The 19,796-nt window shown below is 41.9% G+C and overlaps 1 protein-coding gene across 2 annotated transcripts in view; it reads left to right on the top strand.

The window, feature by feature from the left end:
- The first annotated feature begins 1,659 nt into the window (after positions 1–1,659).
- The window catches only part of LOC123759290 (alkylglycerol monooxygenase), an 86,377-nt gene continuing 68,240 nt past the window's right edge, over positions 1,660–19,796 (top strand). For both annotated transcript variants that reach the window (XR_011230150.1, XM_069334977.1), the window contains exon 1: positions 1,660–1,962. Coding sequence is in view for 1 of the 2 variants with exons in the window: in XM_069334977.1 (XP_069191078.1) it covers positions 1,864–1,962 (99 nt within the window). In the remaining variant the exon portion in view is untranslated. The remainder of the gene's footprint in view (positions 1,963–19,796) is intronic.

Below are 19,796 nucleotides of genomic sequence, written 5' to 3' on the forward strand. Positions count from 1 at the left end.
TCTTCACGCCTGTTACACCAATCCGGGACATCCGTCATGTACGTACCGACATACTACTTACTAACAAAAATTAAGTTTATAAATTCGGGGTGGGGGGGGGGAAGCATCAGGTATGTCAGTACTGAACAATGAACTGTGACCCATGTTTTCTCTCCCCCAGAATTATGTCAGAGATTTCCGACACCCCAAATACTAACCCCTAGCACAGTAAGATAAAAGTATTGTTAGGAAATCAAATTTACTAACACCATATATTTCTAGTGTGGGAACGCCAAAAGTTTCCTACTATTCATGGCTGCTGTTGCGTCAGCTGCCTCACCTCACAGGGGGACGAATTCTTTATTTGAATCTAATTAAACCGAGTCTAAACTCTGCTTTATTTGCGCTGTAATTTAGATTGGAAATTGATTTAATTTAACTTGAACAAATTATACCTCCATCCTGAGGTGAATTCTCCACATCCATGACCAGCTGATCCTCAGTTGGAATAAAAGTCACGTCACGTATACCGCATTCCGCATATGTGCTTTAACATACAAACACTTCGATCCAGTGATTTGAACCTTGGAAAACTGTTCGCTGATATTTGAAGTGTATTATTAGAGCATAAAACGATGCCAATACTATCTGGTTAGTGAACAGGATAAAATTGAATAGTGTGACTTATTTCCCGGGATTTCACCGAGAGGGAGGGAGACGGGAGCATCACTTGCTCATGGAGTCTCACGACAGCAACAACTCGAGCAGATCTCCGTGGAGGCAAGCGAATTAGCATCACATTATATTTGGGTCATCCGTCATCTCTCGACTCCCAGACGTTGCTGCTACTTTCACACATCAAGGAACATTGTGTTCCGTCGGTGGTTATTTTTTAAGTGGATTTATGGCTATATTTACCTTTTAGAATTAGCAGGCCGTTATGTTGCAGGACAAACAAAACATCCAGGTGTGGGAGAGAATTGACTGGGAGCCAGCCGCCTCAACTTGTGATTCTCACATGTCTACGACACCGCCACCATGAGGCTAGAAATTTGACTGACTTTCGGGAGACCATCAGGCGAGTGCACCTGCTAAACTGCTCGACAGCTAAGCCCTCTAAATTTAACCTCTAATAATTGTAGTTAGTCTACTAACTCCATAACATATTTACCTATGAATATTTACTCATGAATATTTACCCATGAATATTTACCTATGAATATTAGCTCATGAATATTGAGAGTATACAGTATACATTATTAAATCTACCCCAAAGTTTGTGGAAGTGGTAACACCCGACAGGTATCGAAATATTAATACAGTCCACTTAATTATTTATAATCAATATAAAAGAAGTACTTGTTGGGAACTTCCCACAAACAAGAGCACTCTGTATATCAGTAGACGATAAATATTAACATGCACTTGAGTGGTGTTTACGGTACAGTTCTTACTAAAGTTGAGGGTGGTTAAGAACACCTTCCCCGATCAGCAAATATTATACATTGATAAGAATACTTTGTTCTTTACCGTCCGTGTCCAAGACTGCTTCTAAATCATCAAATATTAGATAATTTCAGAGGAATATTGTGGAAGATAACGACCAGCTGATACAACGACGCACAGATAGCTATTGTTATCTGTTGTTATTGTTATCTGGGTGTTGACAATCTACGACACGCTTGTGCTCGTATACTGCACTCAGGAACAGTCTTGTGGCCACACCTGGCAATGTTAGGCGTTCCCTAAGATCAGGGAGGAGAGTGTCGACCAGAGTCAGGGAGGAGAGTGTCGACCAGAGTCAGGGAGGAGAGTGTCGCCCAGAGTCAGGGAGGAGAGTGTCGCCCAGAGTCTGAGAGGAGAGTGTCGACCAGAGTCAGGGAGATGTCTGTCCTTGAGCGACTAGGAACGTTCTTTTACATAATCGACCCCAGGAGATCGACCTTCCAGCATGTTGAGGAGATTCCTGACTATGTTAATCAGGTGGGTCAGTGTGTGTGTGCGTGTCTAAATATGTTTATATGTTGTGAGAGCCCAGTTCTTGGGCCCGGCCTTGTACCTATCAGGAAGGTGGAGAAAGTCCTACAACCGACGTTTCAATGCTTTACATTTTATTATATATATGGAGTCTACCTTTGGCACCGCCAGGCCTAGTTCCATTCTCTCGTTTGCTGCTCTCACACGGGAGGAGGTCCTCCTCACCTTACTCACGGGATGAGGACCTTCTCACCTCCCTCACACCACATGAGGACCTTCTCACCTCCCTCACACCACATGAGGAACTTCTCACCTCCCTCACACCACATGAGGACCTTCTCACCTCCCTCACACCACATGAGGACCTTCTCACCTCCCTCACACCACATGAGGACCTTCTCACCTCCCTCACACCACATGAGGACCTTCTCACCTCCCTCACACCACATGAGGACCTTCTCACCTCCCTCACACCACATGAGGACCTTCTCACCTCCCTCACACCACATAAGGACCTTCTCACCTCCCTCACACCACATGGGGACCTTCTCACCTCCCTCACACCACATGAGGACCTTCTCACTTCCCTCACACCACATGGGGACCTTCTCACCTCCCTCACACCACATGGGGACCTTCTCACCTCCCTCACACGGGAGGAGGTCCTCCTCACACCACACGATGGCCTCACCTTCCTCACGCCGGAGGAGGATGTGGGAAATGTTTCCCCACTTACATTATTGTATATTAATTATATAATACCTTATAGCTTTGAAGATTTGTCTTCTGTTAGGCTCAAACCATTAATTACTATTTGTTAACATAAATAAAATAATTATGAGGTTTCCTCTTATTACATTATAATGATGAAATAATGACTGGTGAAAATTTTGTGACGTTTGTCTGTTCTACATCAAAGATAGTTAAGAACTAAATTAATAATTTTAGCTCTCCTTATTAAATAACTACAGTGTATAAAAGTTAATTATGTTTGATGTTTTACACAACTTAAAATATGAGTGTTGACAAATTACCTCTCCAAAGATCATTTGATGCTGACCTGACTTGACGCTAAGATATGCGTTTCATTAACTCTTGTTAACAAAGTGAAAGGCAGAATTTGAATGGTTGTAAAAATTTCTTACTGCACGACATGTACCCGAGAATGAAGTGAAGGTAATACCCGGTAACAGAAGATCAAGAACTTGGTATCAAGAGTTCGGTAAAAGTATCATGAGTTCCAACATTTTCGTATAGACAGTATTGTCTAGTTCATACAGTTCCTTGATAAGCTGAGGTTCATGGAACCTTGGCTATCTGGCTTCGAATCCTTCACGGGTGATGAGTTTTCGGTTGCCTATTGGCTTGGGGACCATTCAAACTTTTTATTTATGTTACTCATGTGTCCCCAACAGTTAGGTGATTCGATGAAATATATGTACCCTAAAATTGACCGTCGAGTGCTGTCGGGTGTTGGGTAAAAGTCTCACGACTTCCAACGTTTTTGTACAGTTAGCATGGTCTAGATCAGTAGACATCAAACAATTTTAATGTCGTCCACCCCTAGTGGTGATTAAGTAGAAGCTGTCCACCCCCACCCCGAAAAAGTCTCATTAAAAATCTCACGTTTTTAATATTTAAAATCTATGTTTCATATCTCATTTCTATGACTATGTAAACAGAAAAAATGTAGTTTCTTTTATTTTTTATTTAACTTTTACATATTTACACACCTCATCTCTAACTAAGAGGCTCAAAATACACAAGATAACATTAAGCATGCCATTTAGACGCAGTTTCCTTCACTAACGTAAAATTGCAGACAATGTTTGCTATATTTGGTCGGTATCAATAAATAAAACAAATAGTTATCCATTAAAAAAAATCAGTGGCTTGGCTGCTGTTGCACTTTGTCTGCTATTTGGTTGAATCGAGGTGTCAGACGATTTTCATGTGCAACTCGCATGAGAGGATCCAAGTTCAGGATTGCATTACGTTTCTTTGTCTTCACCAAAACTAAACTAGAGAACCCTTGTTCACACAAATATGATGTTGGCATCTGTACAAATATGGTTATTGCCTGCTCAGGTAGATCCTTGTACTCTGGAATATCAAACAGGGTAACCCAGAAATCCATGGGATGGATAAATGTCTTGAAAACTTCTTTTTGTGAATAATCCGTTCGAAGCTCCAAATGAGCATCACAATGATCAGTTCCTTCATCTGTGAAGGGATAAGTATCCACATGTTGGAGATCAGCTGGTCATTCTCACTGTCTGGGAAATAGAAGTCAAGGTTTTCGTGCATTAAAGTAAGGTGTCTGATAACTAAGTGTGACATATGTACCTCCAGTGTCTGCTCTGTTGTCTGCATACCATGTTCCCACCCACACTCTCACGAGTCAAATAATTCAAAATCAGAAAAGCACCTCTTTTTCTAAATTGCTTTTCCATTTTGTCACTTTCAGTTTAAATGCATTTATTTTGACTATACTTGTAAAAATATCCCCATCTTTGCCTTTCAAACTGATGTTTAGCTTGTTAGGATGATAGAAGATTGAAGCCATGTAAGACAATTTTGCCAGCCAGAGCACATCCTGACATATAACTGCCATGGGGTTTGCTTCCTCAGTAAAGAAAACACAGAGCTGCTCTCTCAATGCAAACACTATTAAGACCTTTACCCCGAGATAGCCAACCTACTTCAGTATGAAGGAGTTTTGTGAAATTAGCTCCCATATCCTGACACAACTCACGAAACATTCTAGGATTTTTTGCATGTGCACAGATACGATTAACCATTTTGACATCATCAAGTAGAAGCTCAAAGTCACTTTTCTTCTTAACATTTCTAGTTTCATTCAGTCGCTTTGCCACTAACGCTTCCCTGTGAATCACGCAGTGAATTTCGATACAATTTGGTGAGACCGCTTCGATTTTCTTTACAACGTCACTGATTGCACCGACCATAGCTTTTGCACCATCAGTAGTAACAGACTTGCATTTTGACCAGTCAATGCCCTCCTCAATAATGAAATCATAAGGTTTCAGAAAAATGTTGTGTGCTGTTGTTTCTACGACCAGTTGGAGGCAGCACAAATAATGTTCAACAATGGTTTTCTCTTCTAAGTCTGGAAACCGACAGTAAACAATCAGCTGTGCTTCTCCTCCTATGTCTGTGGTTTTGTCTAGTTGAATGCCAAACGAAGTGGCTAGACGCAATTTTTTAACAAATTGTTCCTTCAGGTCATCTGCTAACATCACACACCGACGACTTATTGTAGTATCAGACAACGGAATCTGCTTCATTCTCTTCACTGCATCTTTCCCTCCCTGTATAAAGTTAGCTGCTACTTCAAGACACGGCAGTACAACATTTTCAATTTCAGTAAATGTTTTTTTCCTGAAGAACGATGTGTCTACTTAAGAGAAGCAAGAGTGAGTGCTTTCATGTTAGAGGGCTTAACTTGACTTTTAATGGTCGACTGTTGCTTCAAGTATGCTTCCAAAGTTGCCTCCAAAAATTGCTTTGATTTGTTTTCATGTTCCAGGTGCTTCGTCTTTAAATAGCGTGCAAGTTTTGAAGGAACAACATTTTCGTTACTGTACGTGGCATTACAAAAGAAGCACTTGCCTGGTGGGAAGGGATTTGAAGCTTCGTGTACTGGCCGGAAGATTATAAATACAATGTGATCATCATTCCACCGTTTTCGTCGCTTTTTATGTGATGAAAATCCATCATTTTTTGGAAGCCTCCTTTTCCTCTGTGAAGTCCTGTGATGCAGCTCCATCTAGATTTGAAACATCATCTTTTCTTGTTGCATCAACTGCAACACCAACTGCAACAGGTTTTGCAGGCTCAGGATTATCATATATCTTTTTGAAGTAGTTGTAAATTGAAATCTGGAAAATAAATATGAGTTAGCTTTTTTGTTAAATAACCAAGTTAATTCAAATATAAAATCTGAAACCAAACTAATCTAAATAGGAACGACACAGTACTAAGACAAAATAACTAATAAGAATTAATGTATAAATAATACTTGATTTAAATATAATTTTAAAATATAATAATAAAACCAATTACTTCCCCTAAGACTGTATTAAAGGCAAGTTGTAATAATAATAATAATAATAATAATAATAATAATAATAATAATAATAATAATAATAATAATAATAATTATTATTATTATTATTATTATTATTATTATTATTATTATTATTAAGAATTACACACAGGAGTCACAAGAGGTGCAGGCTCACTGTCCAACGTGAAGTGAACAAGTGCAGTTACACTGCAGTAATAACTGATATACAAGTCACCACTACCTGAGTCCACAGTTGACAGTGTTGCCAATTCAATCAATTGAGAGCGGGAACTCAGCCGCATGATACGTGACAACCAATTGCGAGACAGTCCCTCGCGTGGTTGTACTATTGGGGTCTGGCGAGTAGGCGAGGTGGCAACCTCGATGTTACAATGGGTAAATATGGATTTGTAATATGTATTTTAAGAAATGTAGGAGAGAGAGAGAGAGAGTCTCTTGGTATATTATACAGACACGTGTAGGTAAGATTCACTAGATTCACTAGATTCCTGGAAACCAATGACCTCCACAATCCAGGCCAACATGGATTTAGAACAGGAAGATCATGCCTCTCACAGCTACTTGATCACTATGACAAAATCGCTGAGGCATTAGAGGAAAAACATAATGCAGATGTCTTATACACAGATTTTGCAAAGGCATTCGACAAATGTGACCATGGAGTGATTGCACACAAAATGAGGTCAATGGGTATAACTGGTAAAGTAGGACGCTGGATACTCAATTTACTGTCGAACAGAACACAAAGAGTAACAGTCAATCAAGTAAAATCGAGACCGTGCGCAGTTAAAAGCTCTGTACCTCAAGGTACAGTCCTTGCACCACTGCTGTTCCTTATTCTCATATTAGATATAGACAAAAACACAAGTCACATATTCGTGTCATCCTTTGCAGATGATACAAAAATCAGCATGAAAATTACCTCTGCTGAAGACATTGATAAACTACAAACAGATATTAACAAAGTTTTCGATTGGGCAGCAGAAAATAACATGATGTTTAACGGTGATAAATTCCAGGTACTCAGATACGGCAAAAATGAGGATCTTAAACATAATACAGGGTACAAAACACAAATGAATCTGCCCATAGTAGGAAAACAGCATGTCAAGGATTTGGGAATAATGATGTCCGACGACCTAACGTTTAGGGAGCATAACCAAGCAAATATTGCGTCAGCCAGAAAAATGATTTGGTGGATTACGAGAACCTTCAAGTCCAGAGATCCCATCACAATGGTTGTACTCTTCAAATCATTTGTGTTGTCCCGTCTTGAGTACTACTCAGTACTCACTTTCCCCCTTCAGAGCAGGAGAGAATGCTGAACTTGAGGGAATACAGAGAACATATACGGCACGCATAGAGGAGATTAAGCACCTAAATTATTGGGATCGTCTCAAAGCTCTCCAAATGTACTCACTAGAAAGGAGACGAGAGAGATACCAAATAATATACACATGGAAAATACTGGAGGGCCAGGTCCCAAATCTGCACAGTAAAATAACAAGGTACTGGAGTGAACGACATGGAAGAAAATGCAGAATAGAACCAGTGAAGAGCAGAGGTGCCATAGGCACAATCAGAGAACACTGTATGAACATCAGAGTCCACGGTTGTTCAACGTCCTACCAGCGAGCATCAGAAGTATTACAGGAACAACCGTGGACATCTTAAAGAGGAAACTAGATTGTTTTCTTCGAGGAGTGCCGGACCAACCGGGCTGTGGTGGGTATGTGGGCCTGCGGGCCGCTCCAAGCAACAGCCTGGTGGACCAAAATCTCACAAGTCAAGTCTGGCCCCTGACCGGGCTTGGGGAGTAGAAGAACTCCCAGAACCCCCATCAACCAGGTAAGGATCTGGTCCACCCCTTGACAGCTGCCAACCCCTCACTTAATCTCGTGCACTATAAGGTGGACTGTCCACCCAGGTTGAATAGCACTGGTCTAGATGATACTGTACTTGATATGCTGAAGATACCTTGGCTATAATGGTTCGAAACCTTCAGGGGTGTGGAGTTTTCAGTTATATACATATACATATGTACATTATATATAAGTTCAGAGTAAAAAAAAAACTCGGTAAAATAGTTGCACGCAGAAATAACCAACAATAGTCATGAGAAATTTGAGAAGTGCAGCGATAAACAGCTGCAGTCAATATGAGCAGTACTTGTACATGTTCCTCGTACATGTTCTTCTACACCGAGAGATCACAGAACAAACTGTTAAATATATATATATACGTGACATTATGAGAATAGATATTATTTCTGAATGATTTTGAAATATTCTCAGCAAGTGGTAAGATAAGAACTGATGGAAGAAAAAAAATAGATGTAAACAAAGGAGATAAGCTATCGGAGAGGTACAGAGCGATCAGCTGGTTGGAGGGCAGCGTGGGTGGAGCATCTTTAGAACCCTGATTAGTAAGCGGTACAGGACACATCGTGCATGAGGCAACCAGCGACACAGGTCACATCGCGCATGATTCCCCAATGGTATGAGAGTGTGAGAGCATCTTGGTGGCCACAGACTCACCGGACAAAGTCCAAGATGCTCTCCATAACGTTCTCATAAGCATCTAAGTCGAACTCAGCTAAAACTTTAAATCATCGTTGAATCATCATATATTTATATATAAATATATTAGTATATTTTGGTAGCAGTCTTTTATGTAGACATATATTATTAAATATGACCGAAAAAGTAGGATTAATAATTCTAACATGAATTTTCTCAATATTTCTTATGGTTCTTTTCACTGTCGATGGTAATTGAAAAATCAGTTCTCCAAAATTAATTTTTATTTCTAGTCTGACGCGACACTTGAATGCGTTTCGTAATAACTTATTACGTTTTCAAACACTTTAGTTTGCACACACACAACTATAACTTGCAAACACTAAAACAGATTTCTAATTATGCTATAATTCAAACGGCTTTTCATTTTATATGCCTGCATTTAGGTGAGGTGATATGTTACAACAGTTTTGGATGAGGTGAAAACAAACTTTCAACACAAGATAAAACACGAAATATTGGGTAATATTGGGTAAAGTTAAAGGGGAAGAATGGAAGTAACTGCAAAGGGTCTATTGGCCCATATTTCTTGATGCTTCTATATTAGTCCGGAGTCTTGAAGAGGGTAGAATATAGTTGTGCATTAATTGGCTGTTGATTGCTGGTGTTGACTTCTTAATGTGTAGTGCCTCGCAGATATCAAACCGCCTGCTATCGCTGTATCTATCGAAGAAACAGCGATAGCAGGCAGCTTGATATCTATATATATATATATATATATATATATATATATATATATATATATATATATATATATATATATATATATATATATATATATATATATATATATATATATATATATATATATATATATATATATATATATATATACATATGTGTGTGTGTGTGTGTGTGTGTGTGTGTGTGTGTGTGTGTGTGTGTGTGTGTGTGTGTATCTCAATAAATATGACCGCATATTCTGTATTTACTATCTTCTGATTTAAGGCTTCAAACCCTCTATTTTCTTAGCATCAGGGCTTAGCTGAAAGAGGAGTTCTCCAAAACTCATTTTCGTAATTAAAAGGTGAAGAAAAAAATGAATTACTGTAGAATGTATTACACTTATTTATACAATTTGTACAACGTTTCAAACCTCCGTGGTTCATTCTCAAGTGAAAAGAATTTTACAGAACTGATTAATTTATACACGCACTGGGTCAGGTGATAAGACGATAAACGTAAAAACATGGGGGATACATAAGGGATAAATGGGGGGTGAAGCACATAAGAACATAAGGATAAAGGTAACTGTGGAAGGCCTGTTGACCCATACGAGGCAGCTCCTCTCTACATGCAAAGATTAATCAGGTGTAATTGGCCTGTTATGTTGAACAGTGTCTTCTGTGTTGGCATCGTTATGTTCTGGTCTTGTCCTTACTCTCATGGTGGGTAGAGTAAATAGTTCCGTGATTTGGGTGTTCATGGTAGGTTGTTCCTTTCTTATGTGAATTGCTTCAAGAATTTGTAATCTTCTTGCATCTTGGGTTTTGTCTATTATACAGGTATTTTTGTTCAACATTTCTCTTGTTAGGGTGATGTCATGGGCTTGTCTCATGTGATTCCTGGGGGCACCGGATTGAAGATGACATGTCAAACGCCTCGTCAGCTTGGTCGACGTCATACCTATGTACTTAGATTGAAGGTTACATGCTTCGTGGGGGCAAGTGTACATGTATACAACGCTTGACTGCTGTAGAGGGTTCTCCGTCGGCTTCGGGCTGTTTTTGATAAGGAGTTCGGAAGTCTTCTTGATTGTGTAGAATATGATCAGGTTTATGTTTTGGTTAGGAGTAATGCTTTTTACTCCTTTACGGATTATTTCTTTCATTATTCTTTCCTCTTTTATATGTTCACTGTGCATGGTTGATTTGTAATATAATTTTATTGGAGGTATTGTGGTTTCTGTTCTAAGTTCTGGATTATACCAACGGTCCAAGTGTCTTCTTATAGCAGCGTTTATTTCCGCGTTGCTATATCCGTTGTTCACCAATACCTGAGTTACTCTTTCAAACTCACTTCTCACGTTGCTCCATTCGGAGCAGTGGGTAAGCGCTCGACGAATATAAGCATTGAGAACACTGGCTTTGTATCTTTGGGGACACTCACTTCTACCGTTCAGGCATAATCCGATGTTGGTGGGCTTAGTATATACGTATATACTGGTGGGCTTAGTATATAAAAAAACACATATTTTCAGAAAAAGCATATTTTTTTCTGTTACAGACGTGACATCAATATCGTATATCGTATATACTTGTATCGTATGTATCGTATCGTATACTTGTATCGTATCGTCAATATCGTATAACTTGCCCGAAACGCATTGCGTAATAGTGGCTTTAGGCATTGTATGTACTAGCTCTATCTATATATCAATCCATTAATGTAACATCACTTGTATGTATATACCTTACCTGAATAAACATCTGAATCTGAATCTGTATGTATATATAAACCCGCTGAGATGCGAAAGGAACATTGTATGAAAATTTCAAAGAAATAGGTGAAGAACTTTCGGAGATTAGCGATTTTGAACAAGCGAACATTTCCATTTTTATTTATATAGATAACTGAAAACTCACACCCCAGAAGTGACTCGAACCCACACTGCCAGGAGCACTATACAACTGGTGTACAGGGCACCTTATCCACTCGACCATCACAACCGGACAAAAGCTGATGGTAGCCGAGGCTATTTCCTCATCAGCCCGCCGGCACTCTGATGGTAATCATAGGCATAGTATTTTATCAAATCACCTCATTCTTTGGGGCACACGTGAGGAACACAAATGCAAACAAGCCTGAATGGTCCCCAGGCATATATGCAACTGAAAACTCATATCCCAGAAATGAATCGAACCCATACTGCCAGGAGCACTATGCAACTGGTGTACAGAGCACCTTATCCACTCGACCATCATGACCGGACAAAAGCTGATGGTAGCCGAGGCTATTTCCTCATCAGCCCGCCGGCACTCTGATGGTAATCATAGGCATAGTATTTTATCAAATCACCTCATTCTTTGGGGCACACGTGAGGAACACAAATGCGAACAAGCCTGAATGGTCCCCAGGCATATATGCAACTGAAAACTCACATCCCAGAAGTGAATCGAACCCATACTGCCAGGTGCACTATGCAACTGGTGTACAGGGCACCTTATCCACTCGACTATCATGACTGGACAAAAGCTGATGGTAGCCGAGGCTATTTCCCCATCAGCCCGCTGGCACTCTGATGGTAATCTTGTGCATAGTATTTTATCACTGAAGGGGTTACAAAGGGTTTGTTCAGCCCCTTCCAACAAAACATTGTGAAGGTTTTCAGGCTGGGCTGGTACAACAAGGACAGAAACCGACTGGTAAAGGTGGTGTTTGTAAACGAGACCACGAAGGAGGTTATTCTGGAAAGGAAGAGTCATCTGCAGTATGTGGAGGAATACAAAAAAGTATTCCTGCAGAGGGACAGGATGAAGGAGGAGAGAGCCAGGGCAGCAGAGGCAAGGAGGAAGCGCAGAGAGAGAGGAGTAAACCAGGAAATCACAGCCCTCAACACAACAGTCCCAGAGACAAGAAGGGAACCCACAACCAGCATCCCAGCAACACCAGAGGGGAGGGCAACACCACCACCCCCCTCTGCATAGAAACCCTCCCTTCCCCTCACCCTATCTGCCCCCCCCCCCACTCAAATGCTGACCCCCCTCCCTCCCTGTTCATCTCATACCCTCAACCCTCATACCCTCCTCCCCCCTCCTCACCGCGTATCCTCCATGTTCCCCCTATCTCCTTACCCCATACCCTACCTGTCCCCCCTTCCCTTGAACCCCCACCCCAAAATCCTCTGAGACCCTGCAAACCACCTCACAGATCTTCACACCCAAGGAATAGCATTGCCCACCAGCAGAACGCTCACCAAGAAGGGGACAAGAAAATGAACAGAAGAAAGTGAGCTTCAAGGCAATGTACACTAACATAGATGGGATTACAAATAAAACAAGTGAACTTGGAGAATGGGCACTAGATAAAATCCAGACATTATAGCACCCACAGAAACAAAGCTAACGAAAACCATAACAAATGCAGTGTTTCCATAGGATTACTATGTAGTGAGGAAAGAGAGAAGGGTGAAAGGGAGAGGAGGAAGTGGTGTAGCTTTGCTGATAAGAAAAGTGGGAGTTTTGAAGAGATGGTTAATCAGAGCTGTGAAGGTTTCAGTGACTACATATCAGGCACCATAGCAACTGGAGGACAGAATATTATAGTAGTAGTCATATATAACCCCCCACTAAACGACAGAAGACCCAGACAGGAATATGATAGAAACAACATGGCCACCATCAATATAAAAGAGAGAGCAGCTTCTGTGGCTAGCAGGAACAGATTCAGACTACTAATCATGAGAGACTTCAACTACGGGAAGATAGATTGGGAGAACAGAGACCCACATGGAGGACCAGCCACATGGAGAGCTAAGCTACTGGACGTGGCAACAAGAAACTTTCTAAGTCAACACGTCAAGGGACCGACAAGAATGAGAGGAGAGGATGAACCAGCAATGCTTGATCTGATATTTACTCTAAATGAGTCGGATATAAGGGAAGTTAAGTTGGAAGCCCCCTTGGGAATGAGTGATCATAGTGTATTGAGCTTTGAGTACCTGGTTGAGCTAGGGCTGGCGTACCGAAAGGGAAACTATGAGGAGATGAATAAATTCCTAAGGGATATACCATGGGACACAAACTCAGAACTAAGTCCATACAAGACATGATGGACTATGTCACCTAAAAGTGTCAGGAGGCAGTAAACAGGTTTATTCCAGCCCGACAGGAAAAAACCGAGAAGCAAAAGAAGAATCCATGGTTTAATAGGGAATGTGTGAAAGCAAAGGAGCTGAACAAAAGGGCGTGGAGGAATTTCCGTTTTTTTTTTTTTTTTTTTTTTTTTTTTTTTTTTTTTTTTTTGAGATATATACAAGAGTTGTTACATTCTTGTACAGCCACTAGTACGCGTAGCATTTCGGGCAAGTCCCTGGAATACGATCCCCTGCCGTGAAGAATCGTTTTTTCATCCAAGTACACATTTTACTGTTGCGTTAAACAGAGGCTACAGTTAAGGAATTGCGCCTAGTAAATCCTCCCCGGCCAGGATACGAACCCATGACATAGCGCTCGCGGAACGCCAGGCGAGTGTCTTACCACTACACCACGGAGACTGTTCTGTAATAACAGAACACCAGAAAGTAGAGAGAGATAACAGAGAACCAGGAACGAGTATGTTAGTGTGAGAAGAGCAGCTGAGAAAAGATATGAAAATGATATTACTAATAAAGCCAAGACCGAACCAAAGCTACTACACAGTCACATCAGGAGGAAAACAACAGTGAAGGAACAGGTGATGAAACTTAGAACGGGTGAGGACAGGTACACACAGAATGACAAAGAGGTGTGTGAAGAACTCAACAAGAGGTTCCAGGAGGTCTTCACAATAGAACAAGGAGAGGTCACGGCGCTAGGAGAGGTGGCAGCAAACCAGGCGACCTTGGAAGGGATCGAAATTACAAGAGATGAGGTCAAGAGACACCTATTGGAGCTGGACGTGAGAAAGGCTGTTGGGCCGGACGAAATCTCACCATGGGTATTGAAAGAGTGTGCAGGAGTACTTTGTTTGCCACTCTCCATAGTGTATAGTAGGTCAATGGAAACGGGAGACCTACCAGAAATATGGAAGACGGCGAATGCGGTCCCAATATACAAAGAGGGCGACAGACAAGAGGCACTGAACTACAGGCCAGTGTCCTTAACTTGAATACCATGCAAGGTGATGGAGAAGATCGTGAGAAAAAACCTAGTAACACATCTGGAGAAAAGGGACTTCGTGACAACTCATCAACATGGGTTTAGGGAGGGTAAATCTTGCCTTACAGGCTTAATAGAATTCTACGATCAGGTGACAAAGATTAAGCAAGAAAGAGAAGGATGGGCGGACTGCATTTGTTTGGACTGTCGGATAGCCTTTAACACAGTCCCCCATAAAAGGCTGATGCATAAGCTGGAGAAACAGGCAGGAGTAACTGGTAGGGCGCTCCAGTGGATAAGGGAGTACCTAAGCAATAGGAAGCAGAGAGTATCCGTGGTGTAGTGGTAAGACACTCGCCTGGCGTTCCGCGAGCGCTATGTCATGGGTTCGTATCCTGGCCGGGGAGGATTTACTGGGCGCAATTCCTTAACTGTAGCCTCTGTTTAACGCAACAGTAAAATGTGTACTTGGATGAAAAAACGATTGAGATCTCAGATTGGCGTGAAGTCACCAGTGGAGTCCCACAGGGCTCTGTACTCGAACCTATCTTTTTCTGATATACGTAAATGATCTCCCAGAGGGTATAGACTCATTCCTCTCAATGTTTGCTGACGACGCTAAAATTATGAAAAGGATGAAGTCAGAGGAGGACAGCTTGAGGTTTCAAGAAGACCTGGACAAGCCGCAGGAATGGCCGAACAAATGGCTGTTAGAGTTTAACCCAAGCAAATGAAATGAAATGAAGATAGGTGTAGGGAGCAGGAGACCAGATACAAGGTATCATTTGGGAGATGAAATACTTCAAGAGTCAGAGAGAGAGAAAGACCTGGGGATTGATATCACGCCAGACCTGACCCCAGAAGCTCATATCAGGAGGATAACATCAGCGGCATATGCCAGGTTGGCTAACATATGAACGGCCTTTAGAAACTTGTGTAAGGAATCTTTCAGAACATTATATACCACATATATCAGACCAATCCTGGAGTATGCAGCTCCAGCATGGCGTCCATATCTAGTCGGGCATAAGACTAAACTGGAAAAGGTTCAAAGGTTTGCCACCAGACTAGTACCCGACCTGAGGGGTATGAGCTATGAGGAGAGTTACGGGAATTAAACCTCACGTCACTGGGAGACAAAAGAGTTAGAGGGGACATGATCACCACATACAAGATTCTCATAGGAATTGATATGGTAGATAAAGACAGACCTTTTATCACAAGAGGCACACGCACTATGGGACACAGGTGGAAATTGAGTGCCCAAATGTGCCAGAGAGACGTTAGAAAGAATTTTTTTAGTGTCAGAGTAGTAGACAAATGGAATGCATTAGGAAGTGATGTGGTGAAGGCTGACTCCATACACAGCTTTAAGTGTAGATATGATAGAGCCTAGTAGGCTCAGCAACCTGTACATTAGTTGATTGACCATTGAGAGGCGGGAACAAAGAGCCAGAGCTCAACCCCTGCAAGCACAACTAGGTAAGTACGTACACACACACACACACACACACACACACAGCAGGGAAGACCCCCTTAATTATAAACCGGTATCATTGACATGTGTAATAGTCAAAATATTGGAAAAAAATAATTAAAACTAAATGGGTAGAACACCTGGAGAGAAATGATATAATATCAGACATACAGTATGGTTTTCGATCTGGAAGATCCTGTGTATCGAATTTACTCAGTTTCTATGATCGAGCCACAGAGATATTACAGGAAAGAGAAAGTTGGGTTGACTGCATCTATCTGGACCTAAAAAAGGCTTTCGACAGAGTTCCACATAAGAGGTTGTTCTGGAAACTGGAAAATATTGGAGGGGTGACAGGTAAGCTTCTAATATGGATGAAAAATTTTCTGACTGATAGAAAAATGAGGGCAGTGATCAGAGGCAATGTATCGGACTGGAGAAATGTCACAAGTGGAGTACCACAGGGTTCAGTTCTTGCACCAGTGATGTTTATTGTCTACATAAATGATCTACCAGTTGGTATACAGAATTATATGAACATGTTTGCTGATGCTGCTAAGATAATAGGAAGGATAAGAAACTTAGATGATTGTCATGCCCTTCAAGATGACCTGGACAAAATAAGTATATGGAGCACCACTTGGCAAATGGAATTTAATGTTAATAAATGCCATGTTATGGAATGTGGAATAGGAGAACATAGACCCCACACAACCTATATATTATGTGAGAAATCTTTAAAGAATTCTGATAAAGAAAGAGATCTAGGGGTGGTTCTAGATAGAAAACTATCACCTGAGGACCACATAAAGAATATTGTGCGAGGAGCCTATGCCACGCTTTCTAACTTCAGAATTGCTTTTAAATACATGGATGGCGATATACTAAAGAAATTGTTCACGACTTTTGTTAGCCCAAAGCTAGAATATGCAGCAGTTGTGTGGTGCCCATATCTTAAGAAGCACATCAACAAACTGGAAAAGGTGCAAAGACATGCTACTAAGTGGCTCCCAGAACTGAAGGGCAAGAGCTACGAAGAGAAGTTAGAGGCATTAAATATGCCAAAACTAGAAGACAGAAGAAAAAGAGGTGATATGATCACTACATACAAAATAGTAGCAGGAATTGATAAAATCGATAGGGAAGATTTCCTGAGACCTGGAACTTTAAGAACGAAAGGTCATAGATTTAAACTAGCTAAACACAGATGCCGAAGAAATATATGAAAATTCACTTTCGCAAATAGAGTGGTAGACGATTGGAACAAGTTAGGTGAGAAGGTGGTGGAGGCCAAGACCGTCAGTAGTTTCAAAGCGTTATATGACAAAGAGTGCTGGGAAGACGGGACACCACGAGCGTAGCTCTCATCCTGTAACTACACTTAGGTAATTACACTTAGATAATTACACACACACACATACATACACACACACACAAACACACATTGGATTGGAGAACTGGAAATAGAAACAAACATGGCAGAGAGCAGACGTAACACAGAGGGAGGAGGAGGACAAGATGTCTCACTTGAGGATGCACTCATTCTAATGTTGAGAGAAATCAGGGTGGAACTACAGGTAATGAGGGAAAAGGTGGCCAACCTGCAGGATGAACTGATTGTGGCAAGAGAGGAGATTAAAAGCCTGAAAGAGAATCCCCAATATCAGACACGATCCAGCCGTCAGGAAGATGGTAATGTATCTATAGAAGGAACTTCTACATTACAATCCTCATTTGTAGACATGCTTAGAAGGACCCCGGAAGTTGTCTCTGTAGTACAGGAAATTGCCATGAAAGTTGCTACTTCTCAGGAAGCAGCAAGATGCACTAGCCGACTGATAGAGAGGAAAAGAGCAGTAGTCGTATTAAGTATTAAGAAGCAAATAGGGACCACTCTAAGAGTGAGGAGAGATATGGGCAAAGCCACAGTCAAAGAGATCCTTGAAGGAGTACAGATGGAGGGGAAAGAAATGAATATAGAAAAGGTTTTCAGGCTTGGCCTGAAAACCTGGAAACCTCGGCCTGACCGGGGAGCCGGTCGGCCGAGCGGACAGCACGCTGAACTTGTGATCCTGTGGTCCTGGGTTCGATCCCAGGCGCCGGCGAGGAACAATGGGCAGAGTTTCTTTCACCCTATGCCCCTGTTACCTAGCAGTAAAATAGGTACCTGGGTGTTAGTCAGTTGTCACGGGCTGCTTCCTGGGGGTGGAGGCCTGGTCGAGGACCGGGCCGCGGGGACACTAAAAAAAAGCCCCGAAATCATCACAAGATAACCTCAAGATTGGCCGGTACAATAAGAACAAAGATCGATTGATAAAAGTGGTTTTCAAAAACGAGAACACAAAAAAGGAAATTTTAGCAAAGAAGAGCAGCCTACTCAATGTGCTGAAGTTCTAAAAGGTATTCCAGCAGAGGGATATGACCAGGGAGGATAGATAAAGGGCAGCAGCAGCAAGGAAGGAGCGCAAGGAGAAGGAAAGGAATCAGGGAACCACAACCCAAAACCCTACGATCTAATAAGGGAGTGGGGAACCCTCCACAGGCAATTCAACAGCCCCAGTGGGAGGAGGATCACACCCATCTCCCACCCAATAGAAGCCCTACCTGCCCCAACCCCTACACTCCTCCACCATCTTATGCCCTCCTTTCTCCTCCACCCCTCCTATCCCCTCTCTCCTCCCCACCCCCCAAGCCCTCCCCCCTCTTCCCCCTAAACCCCCCTCTTCTCCCCATCCCCCCAAACCCCTCCCCCTCTTCTCCCCACCCTTCCAAGCCCTCACTTCGCCCCTACCCCTCTACAAACCTGATCCTCCCACAACCCAGGTCCCCTCACGACCCAGGCCCCCCCTCCTCCCCATCCAAGACCCTCCATGTTTACCTACTCCAGTGGAAGCAACAGAAACTGTCGATGGACAGAAAAGAGTCAGCTTCAAGGTGATGTACACGAACATAGATGGGATTACAAGCAAGGCGAGTGAATTTAGGGAAAGAGCACAAGAAGTAAACCCAGATGTAATTGGACTCACGGAAGCAAAATTCTCAGGAATCATAACAAATGCTGTGTTCCCCCAGGAATACACTGTAATAAGGAAAGAGAAGGAGGATAGGGGAAGAGGCGGAGTGGCCCTAGTCATGAGAAAGGAATGAAGTTTCAAGGAGATAGTTATCCCGGGCTGTGAAGGGTTAGAGACTACATAACAGGCACCATGACGATGGGAGGACCTAGAGTAGTAGTAGTGGTGATATATAATCCTCCACCAAATGACAAAAGACCCAGGCAAGAGTATGACAGAAACAACATGGCAGTTAATGGAGAACAAGGAACCACATGGAGGAGAGGATACATGGAGAGTCAAACTAGTGGAGATGGCGACAAGAAACTTTCTAAACCAACATGTCAGGAAACCCACTAGGATGAGGGGAAATGATGAACCAGTGAGACTCGACCTAGTCTTCACTCTGAATGACTCCGACATAATGAAAATTGACTTCGAGGCCCCAGTAGAAATGAGCGATCACAGTGTACTGACGTTTGAGTATCTGGTCGAAGAAGGGCTAAAGTACTCGAGAAAGGGAACTGAAAGCAAAAGGCTACAATTCCGTAAGGGAAATTACGAGGAGATAAGAAAATTCCTAACGGATGTAACATGGGAATCAGAGCTAAGGAGAAACACGGCTCAAGACATGATGGAATACATCTCACAGAAGAGCAAGGAGGCAGCAGAAAAGTTTATCCCGGCCCAAAAGATAAAAACTGAAATGCAGATGAGAAACCCATGGTTTAATCAGAGATATAAGCTTGCTAAGCAACAAAAGTAAAAGAGCATGGAGAAACTATAGAAATAACAGGACATTTGAGAGCATAGAAGGTTACC

The sequence above is a fragment of the Procambarus clarkii genome, chromosome 32 (assembly GCF_040958095.1).
Source record: "Procambarus clarkii isolate CNS0578487 chromosome 32, FALCON_Pclarkii_2.0, whole genome shotgun sequence".
In the NCBI taxonomy this organism is placed as follows: Eukaryota; Metazoa; Arthropoda; class Malacostraca; order Decapoda; family Cambaridae; genus Procambarus; species Procambarus clarkii.